The following is a 13083-nucleotide window of genomic DNA, read 5'->3' as shown; positions in this document are numbered from 1 at the left end:
AAGATGCTCACAATCGTTAACCATCAGAGAGATGCAAACCAAAACAACCATGAGATACCATCTCACCACAGCAAAAATGGCACTGATTAAAACCAAAACCAAAACCCAAACCCACTGCTGTCGAATCGATTCCGACCCATAGCGACCCTATAGGACAGAGTAGAACTGCCCCATGGAGTTTCCAAGGAGCACCTGGAGGATTCGAATTGCCAACCTTTTGGTTAGCAGCGTAGCACTTAACCACTATACCACCAGGGTTTCCAAAAAAAAAAAACACCAGAAAACAACAAATGCTGGTGAGGTTGTGGGGTGAATGGAACCCTCATTCACTGGTGATGGTAGTGTAAAATGGTACAACTACCATGGAAAATGGTACTTCCTCAAACAGATGGAAATAGAAATATGTTATATCCAGCAGTCCCACTCCTAGGTGTATATCCTGGAGATCTAATAGCAGTGACAAGAATAGACACGTGCACACCTATGTTTTCTGCAGCACTATTCACAATAGTAAAAAGATGGAAACAATCTAAGTGCCTATCAACAGATGGATGGATAAACAAAATGTGGTATGTACATACAATGGAATGCTATACAGCTATAAAGAATAATGATGAGTGCTCGAAATATAATATGGATGAATCTAGAGAACGTTAAGCTGAGTGACGTAAGTCTAGCACAGAAGGACAAATATTGTATGACACCACTTTTATAAAAAGACAAAAATACGTGTATATACAGAAATTACTGTTTTTGGTGGTTACTAGGGAACGGGGGGGGTGGGATGGGGAATCACTCTGTGGACAGTAGACACTTGTTACTTTTCGTAATGGCAAAGGCAACTCCGAATGTCAATCAAGTGAACACAATTTAACCAAGGCAAATGATTACACTAAGAAATACACAGTAACAAGGGAAATTACTGGTAAATGCTATAACATACAATCTGGCAACAGCAGTTACAATAAAAAAGTACATGAGCCATTACATAGGTAGCTATGCACGCATATATGTGTATAGGAGCTATATGTGTGTATATACATAACCATCTTGGTCAATTTGCATAATATAGTCTATTATGTTTACGTTCTACGTTCTAGCTTGGTAAGTAGTGCCTGGGGTCTTAAAAAACTTGTGAGTGGTCATTTAAGATACAACTATAGGTCTCTACTCATCTGAAACAAAAGAGAAAGAAGGACACCAAAGACCCAAAGAAGAAACTAGTCTATAGGACCAACTATCTACATGAACCACAGCGTCCCCTACTGCGGAGACCGGAACTATATGGTACCCAGCTGTTACTACCAACCGTTCTGACCAGTGCAACAGATGGTTCTGGACAGAATGGGAGAAAATTGAAGAAAGAAAGTCAAATTCTTAAAAAAAGTCCAGACTTACTGGACAGCAGAGACTAGAGGAATCCCTGAGGCTATTGCCCTGACATACCCTGTAAACTCTGAATTGATATTTGCTCTAAAGCAAAGATGAGAAGGTCAGGTGGGGACAGGGAAACAAAAATAATGGAAACAGAACAATCAGAATAGAAATAATAAGAATGTTATTTGTGGAAATAATGTGGAAAAGGGAATTAACGTCACTGAACAATAGTGTATAGAAATTGTTAAATGGAAACCTAATTTCCTGTGTATACTTTCACCAAACACTCAATTAATAATAATAAAAAATTCTATTTACAATAGGACCCAAAAGAATAAAACCCTTAGGAATAAACTGTCCAAAGAAGGTACAATATTTGTACACTGAAAACTAAAAAATGTTTCTGGAAGAAGTTAAAGACTTAAATGGAAAGACAGCCGTGTTCATCAACTGAAAGACGTAATAACATCCTTAAGATTGCAACTGTCCCCAAAGAAACCTATAGATTCAATGTAATCCTGATCAAAATGGAAACAGTAATTCAAAAATTTGTATGAGGGAGGCAGAGCCAAGATGGTGGAATAGACAGATGCTTCCGGCGAGCCCTATTTACAACAAAGATCCAAAAAAACAAGTGAAACGAGTATATTTGTGGCAAGCTGGGAGCCCAGAACATTAAAGGCAAGCTGAGACAATGAACTGCAGGGCAGGGGGCGGAAGAGACCATTCAGAAGTGGAGATAAGTTGCCAGACCTGAATCGCAGGGAGCCCTCAGGCACCATTCTTGGAGCAGCAGTGGGCTGGTACTAGTATTCGGCCATAATTTCCGTAGGGAGAAGCAGCCAGCCACACAGCGTACTCACACCTCTAGAACCTGAGGAGAACGGCACTCTCGGCAAAAGCTAAGAACTTGCGTATATTTCACCCACCCTCAAGCCGGCTTCAGCAAATGAATCCTTGAGCCTGAGATAGGCCCTGATGAGCACCTGGAACCATCCTCCCAGACTTGGGGAAGGAAAACATTTGCAACTGGGGGGAAAAGACAATTTGCTAGCTCCATTAACTGGGGGAGCTCGGGACAGAAGTGGCTCCTGTCCAGGCACAGACCGTCCGTGGACCTTGAGAACCTTTCCCTTCCGCATGGACCTGTGTGGCCCTACTTTGGGAGAACAGCCCCTTGTTGGCAAACTCCAACCATTTCAGCTGTGTGGTGGAGAGGTGGGTGTTTGACATTTGACATTGCTTTGCCTATTAAACAAGGTCCTGACAGACCCACTCAGGGACCTAAGGACTGGTAGATCCACTCAGGTCCCTAAGGACTGGTAGCTCCACTCAGGTCACCCAGCCACCTGCGACAGGGGTCCAAAGATAACTGGTACTTTCCAGTCCTTACAACCAAAAACTTTGGGTCCCCATGGTCCCTCTGCAGAACCCAACCACCAGCACGCTCTAAGGAACAGAGATGTGTTTTCATCAGCAACACTTGGGGGTAGGTTCTCAGCCCCCTGCCTTGTTCAGAGTGTGACCCCCTGCTGCAATCAGATACCGGTATATATGCCAATCACCCCTGCCCGTCTAAGACTGTAGGACAGAGCCTGTACCACACACTTGATGATCAGCTACCTGGAAACCTCAGCTGAATTCATACAAGAAAACTGAATGGGCTCCTAGACTGGTATACTTGATAACAGCTCTAGGCAGCTGCGGACAGGACACCAGAGTACCAAAGGCAAAAATAATCAAGCTAGCTCACTCAAGCAACCCATAGGGGGTTACCAAAACAAAACAAAGCAAGCAGCTATGACACAATAAGCAAGCATAAACTAATACAATAACTTATAGATGGCTCAGAGACAACAGTCAATATTAAGTCACATAAAGAAACAGGCCATGATCACCTCAACGGGCTCTCAAAACAAAGAATCCAGGGATCTTCTAGATGAAAGTGCGTTCCTGGAATTACCAGATGCAGAATACAAAAGGTTAATATACAGAACCCTTCAAGACATCAGGAAGGAAATGAGGCAATACGCAGAACAAGCCAAGGAACACACAGATAAAGCAACTGAAGGAAACAGAAAGATTATTCAGGAACATAATGAAAAGTTTAATAAGCTGGAAAGATCCATAGAGAGACAGCAATCAGAAATTCAGAAGATTAACAATAAAATTACAGAAATAGACAATTCAATAGAGAAGCAGAATCGAGCAAGTAGAAGCTAGACTTTCTGAACTCGAAGATAAATCACTTGGCACTAATGTGTTTGAAGAAAAATCAGAAAAAAGAATTTTAAAAAATGAAGAAATCTTAAGAATCATGTGGGACTCTATCAAGAGAACTAACCTACGAGTGACTGGAGTACCAGAACAGTGAGGGATAACAGAAAATACAGAGAAAATTGTTGTTGTTGGCAGAAAACTTCCCTGATATTGTGAAAGATGAGAAGATATCTATCCAAGATGCTCACTGAACTCCACATAAGCTAGATCTGAAAAGAAACTCAGCAAGACATATTATAATCAAACTTGCCAAAACCACAAAGAGAGAACTATAAGAGCAGCGAGGGATAAACGAAAAGTCACCTACAAGGGAGAGGCAATAAGCATAAGCTCGGACTACTTGGCAGAAACCATGCAGGCAAGAAGACAATGGGATGACAGATTTAAAAAACTGAAGGAAAAAAATTCCCTACCAAGAATCATATATCCAGCAAAACTGTCTCTTAAATATGATGGTGAAATTAAGACATTTCCAGATAAACACAAGATAAGGAAATTCGTAAAAAGCAAACCAAGACTACAAGAAATACTAAAGGGAGTTCTGTGGTTAGAAAATCAGTAATACAAGGTATCAACCCAAGACCAGAACACTGGGCCAGAAGTGAACCCAGACAGGGAAATTCAAAAAACAAAGCAAGAGTATATGTGTATGTATATATATATATATATATGTATATATATATATATATATATAAAACCCAAACAGAGTAACAGTGATGTTATTATATAAAAGAAGACAACATTAAAATAATAAAGAGGGACTAAGAAAAGTAATCATACACCTTCCATATGGAGAGGAAGATACGGAGATACAAAGAAATAAAAGTTAGTTTTAAATTTAGAAAAATAGGATTAAATAATAAGGTAACCACAAAGGAGACAAACTATCCTACTCAGCAAAATAAAATACAAGGGAAAAACAGAGACTCAGCAGAAAGAAAATCAACAACAACAAATATGAGGGAAGGACAATATATAATGAAAATCTGCTCAGCACATAAAATCAAGTGGGAAAAAGAAACTGTCAACAACACACAAAAAAAGACATCAAAATGATAGCACTAAATTCGTAATACCTATCCATAATTACCCTGAATGTAAATGGGCTAAATGCACCAATAAAGAGACAGAGAGTGGCCGAATGGATTAAAACACAAGATCTGTCTATATGCTGTGTACAAGAGATACACGTTAGACTTAGAGACACAAACTAAAACACAAAGGGTGGAAAAAAATATATCAAGCAAACAACAATCAAAAAAGGGCAGGAGTGGCAATATTAATTGCTGATAAAATAGATTTTAAAGTTAAATCCAACAGAAAGGATAAGGAAGGACACTATATAATGATTAAAGGGACAATACAACAAGAAGATATAACAATATTAAATATTTATGCACCCAATGACAGGGCTGCAAGATACATAAAACAAACTGTATCAGCACTGAAAAGTAAGACACACAGCTCCACAATAATAGTAGGAGACTTCAACACACCAATTTCAGTGAAGGAGAGGACATCCAGAAAAAAGCTCAATAAAGACATGGAAGATCTAAATGCCACAATCAATCAACATGATCTTGTAGACATATACAGAACAATCCTCCCAACAGCAGCCAAGTATACTTTCTTTTCTAGTGCACATGGAACATTCTCTAGAATAGACCACATATTAGGTCATAAAGCAAGCCTTAGCAGAATCCAAAACATTGAAATATTACAAAGCATCATCTCTGATCATAAGGCCATAAAGTGGAAATCAATAACAGGAAAAGCAGGGAAAAGAAATTACACACTTGGAAACTGAACAATACCCTGCTCAAAAAAGACTGGATTATAGAAGACATTAAGGATGGAATAAAGAATTTCAGAGAATCCAATGAGAATGAAAGCACCTCCTATCAGAGCCTTTGGGACACACCAAAAGCGGTGCTCAGAGGGCAATTTATATCAATAAAGGCACACATCCAAAAAGACGAAAGGGCCAAAATCAAGGAACTATCCCTACAGCTTGAACAAATAGAAAGAGAGCAACAAAAGAAATCCTCAGGCACCAGAAGAAAACAAATAATAAAAATGAGAGCTGAACTAAATGAAATAGAAAACAAAAAAACAATTGAAAGAATTAACAAGACCAAAAGCTGGTTTCCTGAAAAAAATCAACAAAATCGATAAAGCAATGGCCAATCTGACAAAAGAAAAACAGGAGAGGAAACAAATACCCTGAATAAGAAATGAAAGGGGCGGTATTACACCAGACCCAAATGAAATTAAAAGAATCATATCAAATTACTATGAAAAACTATACTCAAAGAAATTTGAAAACCTAGAAGAAATGGATGAATTCCTAGAAACACACTACCTACCTAAACTAACACAAACAGAGGCAGAACAACTAAATAGACCCAGAACAAAAGCACAGATTGAAAAGGTAATCAAAAAACTCCCAACAACAAAAAAAAAGCCCTGATCCGGACGGCTTCCTGCAGAGTTCTACCAAACTTTCAGAGAAGAGTTAACACCATTGCTACTAAAATTATTTTAGAGCATAGAAAAGGACGGAATACTACCAAACTCATTCTATGAAGCCACCATATCCCTGATACCAAAATCAGGTAAAGACACTACAAGAAAAGAACATTATAGACCTATACCCCTCGTGAACGTAGATGCAAAAATCCTGAACAAAATTCTAGCCAACAGAATTCAACAACATATCAAAAAAATAATTCACCAAGACCAAGTGGGATTCATACCAGGTATGCAGGGATGGTTCAACATCAGAAAAACAATTAACGTAATCGACCACATAAATAAAACAAAAGATAAGAATCACATGATTTTATCAATTGATGCAGAAAAGGCATTTGACAAAGTTCAACACTCATTCATGAGAAAAATTCTCAGCAAAATAGGAATAGAAGGAAAATTTCTCAACATAATAAAGGGCATTTATACAAAGCCAACTGCCAACATCACTCTAAATGGAGAGAGCCTGAAAACATTCCCATTGAGATCGGGAAGCAGACAAGGAAGCCCTTTATCACCACTCTTATTCAACATTGTGCTGGAAGTCCTAGCCAGAGCAATTAGGCTAGATAAAGAAATAAAGGGCATCCAGATGGGCAAGGAAGAAGTAAAAGTATCTCTATATGCAGACGACATGATCTTATACACAGAAAGCCCTAAGGAATCCTCCAGAAAAATACTGAAACTAATAGAAGAGTTCAGCAGAGTATCGGGATACAAGATAAACATACAAAAATCAGTTGGATTCCTCTACACCAACAAAAAGAACATGGAAGAGGAAACCACCAAATTAATGCCATTTACAGCAGCCACCAAGAAGATAAAATACCTAGGAATAAATCTTACCAGGGATGTAAAAGACTCATACAATGAAAACTACAGTACACTTCTGCAAGAAATCAAGAGACTTACATAAGTGGAAGAACATATCTTGCTTGTGGATAGGAAGACTTAACATTGTGAAAATGTCTATTCTACCAAAACCGATCCATACATTTAATGAAATTCCCATCCAAATCCCAACGACATTCTTTAATGAGATGGAGAAACAAATTACCAATTTCATATGGAAGGGAAAGAGGCCCCGGATAAGTAAAGCATTACTGAAAAAGAAGAACAAAGTGGGAGGCCTTAGTTTACCTGATTTTAGAACCTATTATACCGCCACAGTAGTCAAAACAGCTGGTACTGGTACAACAACAGATACATGGACCAATGGAACAGAATTGAGAATCCAGACATAAATCCATCCACATAAGAACAGTTGATATTTGACAAAGGCCCCAAAAGAGTTAAATGGGGAAAAGACAATCTTTTTAACAAACGGTGCTGGCATAACTGGATATCCATCTGTAAAAAAAATGAAACAAGACCCATACCTCACTCCATGCACAAAAACTAACTCAAAAGGGATCAAAGACCTAAATATAAAATCTAAAACGATAAAGATCATGGAAGACAAAATTGGGACAACGTTAGGAGCCCTAATACATGGCATAAACAGTATACAAAACATTATAAAGAATGCAGAAGAAAAACTAGGTAACTGGGAGCTCCTAAAAATCAAACACCTATGCTCATCCAAAGACTTCACCAAAAGACTAAAAAAGCTACCTACAGACTGGGAAAAAGTTTTTAGCTATGACATTTCTGATCAGCACCTGATCTCTAAAATCTACATGATACTGCAAAAAGTCACCTGCAAAAACACAAATAAGCCAATTAAAAAAATGGGCAAAAGATAAGAATAGACACTTCACTAAAGAAGACATTCAGGTAGCTAACAGATATATGAGGAAATGCTCACGATCATTAGCCATTAGAGAAATGCAGATCAAAACTACAATGAGATTTCATCTCAGTCCAACAAGGCTGGCATTAATTCAAAAAACAGAAAATAATAAATGTTGGAGAGGCTGTGGAGAGACTGGAACACTTCTACACTGCTGGTGGGAATGTAAAATGGTACAACCACTTTGGAAATCGGTTTGGCGCTTCCTTAAAAAGCTAGAAATAAACTACCAGACAATACAGCAATCTCACTCCTTGGAATATATCCTAGAGAAATAAGACCCTTTATACAAACAGATATATGCACTCCCATGTTTACTGCAGCAGTGTTTACAACAGCAAAAAGATGGAAGCAACCAAGGTGCCCATCAACGGATGAATGGATAAATAATGGTATATTCACACAATGGAATACTACGCATCGATAAAGAACAGTGAGGAATCTGTGAAACATTTCATAACATGGAGGAACCTGGAAGGCATTATGCTGAGTGAAATTAGTCAGTTGCAAAAGGACAAATATTGTATAAGACCACTATTATAAGAACTTGAGAAATAGTTTAAACTGCGAAGAAAACATTCTTTTGTGGTTACGAGAGGGGGCAGGGAGAGAGGGTGGGAGAGTGACATTTACTAATTAGATAGTAGATATGAACTACTTTAGGTGACAGGAAAGACAGCACACAATACAGGGGAGGTCAGCACAACTGGAGTAAACCAAAAGCAAAGAGGTGTCCTGAATAAACTGAATGCTTCAAGGGCCAGCATAGCAGGGGCAGGGGTCTGGCGACCATGGTTTCAGGGGACATCTAAGTCAACTGGCATAATAAAATCTACGAAGAAAACACTCTGCATCCCACTTTGAAGAGTGGCATCTGGGGTCTTAAAAGCTAGCAAGCAGCCATCTAAGATGCATCCATTGGTCTCAACCCACCTGGATCAAAGGAGAATGAAGAACACCAAGGACTCAAGGTGATTATGAGCCCAAGAGACAGACAGGGCCACATGAACCAGTGACTACATCATCCTGAGACCAGAAGAACTAGATGGTGCCCAGCTACAACTGATGACTGCCCTGACAGGGAACACAACATAGAACCCCTGAGGGAGCAAGAGAGCAGTGGGATAAAAAAAAAAAAAAAAAAAAAAAAACGTCGACCCCAAATCCTCATAAGATCAGGCTTAATGGTCTGACTGAGACTAGAAGGATGCCGGTGGTCATGGCCCCCAGACCTTCTGTTGGCCCAGGACAGGAACCATTCTGGAAGCCAACTCTTCAGACATGGATTGGACTGGACAATGGGTTGGAGAGGGATGCTGGTGAGGAGTGAGCTTCTTGGATCAGGTGGACACTTGAGACTATGTTGGCATCTCCTGCCTGGAGGGGAGATGAGAGGGTGGAGGGGGTCAGAAGCTGGCAAAAAGGACACAAAAAGAGAGAGTGGAGGGAGAGAGCGGGCTGTCTCATTAGGGGGAGAGTAATTGGGCGTGTGTAGCAAGGTGTATATGGGTTTTTGTGTGAGAGACTGACTTGATTTGTAAACTTTCACTTAAAGCACAATAAAAATTAAAAAAAAAAAAAAAAAACTGAAGAGGGAGCAGAAGAGAAAGAAAAGTAAATCATTCTGTGAGTTGTCTTTCACGAAGGATGAGGGAGACGTGGAGAGTACACGCTGAGGCTATATGCTACGTTCCGTGCTCTGTTTCCCATACACAACGAAACTTCACAAAGGTTTTAGGGGCAATTTCTTTCTATTTACAATACTGAAGAAGAGAATGTGCGTACTGACAACTTGTTCTATGGACGTTGGATCAGAAAACAAAGGCTAAAATCGCTTTCTAGTTATGCCTGTCATTGGTGTTTTCAGAGTCTTTTTTCTTCAGAGAAAGAATTGGGCAAAGTCATTTTAAAGCTTTTCCATCGAGTCATTTCTTAGGCTATGCCCTTTATCTCTATTTTCCTTCTTGTTCCTTCCACCAATTGTCTCTTCTTTCAGTCATCTGCCAGGGACACTCCCGGAAGTATCTTTGAAAACTCCAGAGAACCCGAATGGATCCACCTTGTTTTGAGCCCAATTTTCCTCGTCATTCTCCCTGCAATAAACACTGAACAATAATCATGTAACAAAAAATAAAAAAAATTCGTATGAAATTTCAAGGGCCCAGAACAGCCAAAACAACTGTGAAAAAGAAAAAACAAAGTTGAGGATCCACATTTCCCAATTTCAGAACAACAGAGCTACAGTAATCAAATCAGAGATCAAACACATAGGATTGAGAGTCCAGAAATAAGCCCATACATCTATTGTCCACTGATTTTCAACAAATATGCCAAGACCATTCAGTGGTGATAGAAAAGTTTTTTTCCGCAAATGGTGCTGGGACAACTGGATATGTACATACAAAAGAATGAAGTTGGGACCTCTACCTTACACTAAATTTATCTCAAAATAGATCATATAACTAAATGTAATATAATGATAAAACACAGGAACAAACACAGGGGTAAATATGCATGTGAAATTTAACAATGATTTCTTAGACGTGACACCAAAAGTACAAATAACAAATGAAAAATAGATAAATTGAACTTCATCAAAATTAAAGACTTATGCTTCAAAGGACATGATCTAAGAGTAAAAATACAGCTCACAGAATGGCAGAAAATATTTGTAAATCATTTATTTGATAAGGGGCTTGAATCTAGAATATATAAAGGACTTTTACAGCCCAATAGTAGAAAGACAAAAAGATCAATTAAAAATGGGCAAAGGATTTGAGCAAACATTTATTCAAAGAAGACAAATAGCCAATAAGCACATGAAAAGATGCTCAACATCATTAGTTATTAGGAAAATATAAATTGAAACCACAATGAAACAGAACTTCATATTCATGGGATGAACTATAATCAAAAGTAGATAGTAACAAATTTTAGTGAGGCTGTGGAGAAATTAGAAGTCTCATATACTGCTGGTGGGATTATAAAATTGTGTAGTCACTTTGGAAAATGGTTTGGAAGTTTCCTAAACTTAATAGAGTTATCATTTGACCAAGCAATTCCACTTCTAGGTATTTACACAAGAGAAATAAAAACATATGTCCACACAAAAACTTGTATGCAAATGGTAACAACAGCATTACTCATAATAGCCAAAAGGTGGAAACAACCAAATGTGTATCAACCAGATGGATAAATAAATGTGGTGTATCTATACAACAGATTAGACAATAAAAAGGAATAAAATTCTGATACATGCTAAACATTGATGAACCGTGAAAACATTATGCTAATTAAAAGAAGCCAGTCATAAAAAACCATGTATTATATAATTCCATTCATATAAAATGTATAGAATAGGCAAATCTACAGAGATAGAAAGATTCCTGGTTGCCTAGGGCTGGAGGAATGGGAGGTTTGGGGAGGTGATAGCTTATGTGAGGTTTGCTTTTGGGGTACTCAGGAGAGCTTTCTCAGTGGCAGGATGATAGTACTATCTTATAAATTAAGAAGCCATATCCAAGGCCCAGTATCAAATAATTCAAAGTTTTATTTTTCATTTGTCAATAGCAATGAGAAAATTATTACACTATACCATTAGACTTACAGTGAAAAACACTAAGCAGGGAATATAGAGTTCCGGTTCTACCTCTTACTGGGTGATTTTAATAAAATCAATTAACTTCTTAATTCCTTAGCTCCCTTGTCTTGGGGATAACCCACTTCAACGGATTTTGGGAAGATCAGAGAAGACTGATATATAAAAGTACTCCAAAAATAAAAAGTTAGGGAAATGTACAATGTGGCACTGTAGTTCAAAATGAAACCAAAAGTTCTTTAGTGAAATACAATATCAAGAAAACTAAGAGTTCACTCATTTATTCTATAAAAATTCTAAATTTAGTTATTCAGATTTTTCAAATAATCAAACAAAGAGCTCTCCAGATACTACAAATGTATTTTACATAATCTGATTTAATACTAGGAGCGACAGCTAGAACAATGGCTGGAATGAAATAGCATGATACCTTACAACATAGTATATTTATCGTTAATAGCCACAAACACTTTGATTAGAGTATACAGTATGTAGGTTAATTTTACTTCTTTCTTTCTACAACTTAAAACTGACAAACAGGATCTGTTTCTGGTATTTGAAAGAAAAGCTTTTGTATGCTTCCCCTTTTAATGACAGATGCAAATTGGCCAATACCTGAGAAGATGAACTGTTGGAACCACCTGGGTGAGAATCGTGAGGAGGGCCACCAGAGCCATAAGCAGTCGATGAAATATTCCCTCCTGGAAATTCATCTCCTCGAACTGAATGGATGAGATCATTCAAATATTTATAATAAAGATTGCTGGACAAAAAGCCAGGCAAAAACACCTGGAAGAGAAGACAAGCATTATTTTAAAGATGAAATCTGATACAACAAAAAATTTATTTTAAAAGAAATTAATTTTACCGGCTACACAAACGCTTTTAGTTCTCCTTGTTACACTCCAAGCATGTGGAGTGTATCCCTTTGTACAGTGTACACTGTAACAAAAATTATAATGTACACAGTTTTGTTTTTAGTGCTTTTTGAAAATACTTACATGAAACTACTTCATCACTTTGATTTTACACTTCTTGGTAACCACAGAGTAGTCCAGGGAGTGAATATAATTTGACACTAGGTTTTTCCGGTCTGTTGTAAAAATTCAAAGCTTGTGCATATGTTGATTTTTACTTCTGAACTAATTTCCTTAAGATAAATTATCAGGAATGTGATTACTGAGATAAATGGTATGAACATTTTAGCCTTGATGTATATGGTCAATTTACCTTTCAAAATGATTTTAGCAATATATCAAATATTTGTTTCCATACAGGATATCCAACACTGGATTGCGTTTTTGCAAATCATTAAATAAAGGCCAAATACTTACATTTAAAAATGATTAATGATGTTGAATAAATTCCCAGGTTACCTGCATTTCCTGTTACAAATATTTCCTTCACAGCACTTATCACAATGGTAAATATTTATGTCCATATTTAATATGTGCCTTCCTTTATAGATTAGGAAACCCTAGTGGTGTAGTGGTTAAGAGCTACCGCT

At 37.7% G+C, this 13083-nt stretch overlaps 1 protein-coding gene across 2 annotated transcripts in view; it reads right to left on the bottom strand.

Moving 5' to 3' along the window:
- AKAP10 (A-kinase anchoring protein 10) overlaps window positions 1–13083 on the bottom strand; it is a 196493-nt gene that overhangs the window by 81116 nt on the left and 102294 nt on the right. For both annotated transcript variants that reach the window (XM_049874621.1, XM_049874620.1), the window contains one exon: window positions 12192–12365. In XM_049874621.1, coding sequence (XP_049730578.1) covers window positions 12192–12365 — 174 coding nt within the window. The remainder of the gene's footprint in view (window positions 1–12191; window positions 12366–13083) is intronic.

This window comes from Elephas maximus, chromosome 2, assembly GCF_024166365.1.
Source record: "Elephas maximus indicus isolate mEleMax1 chromosome 2, mEleMax1 primary haplotype, whole genome shotgun sequence".
NCBI lineage: Eukaryota > Metazoa > Chordata > Mammalia > Proboscidea > Elephantidae > Elephas > Elephas maximus.
The sequence above is the reverse complement of the archived record's forward strand: the minus strand, read 5'-3'. Positions and strand labels throughout refer to the sequence as shown.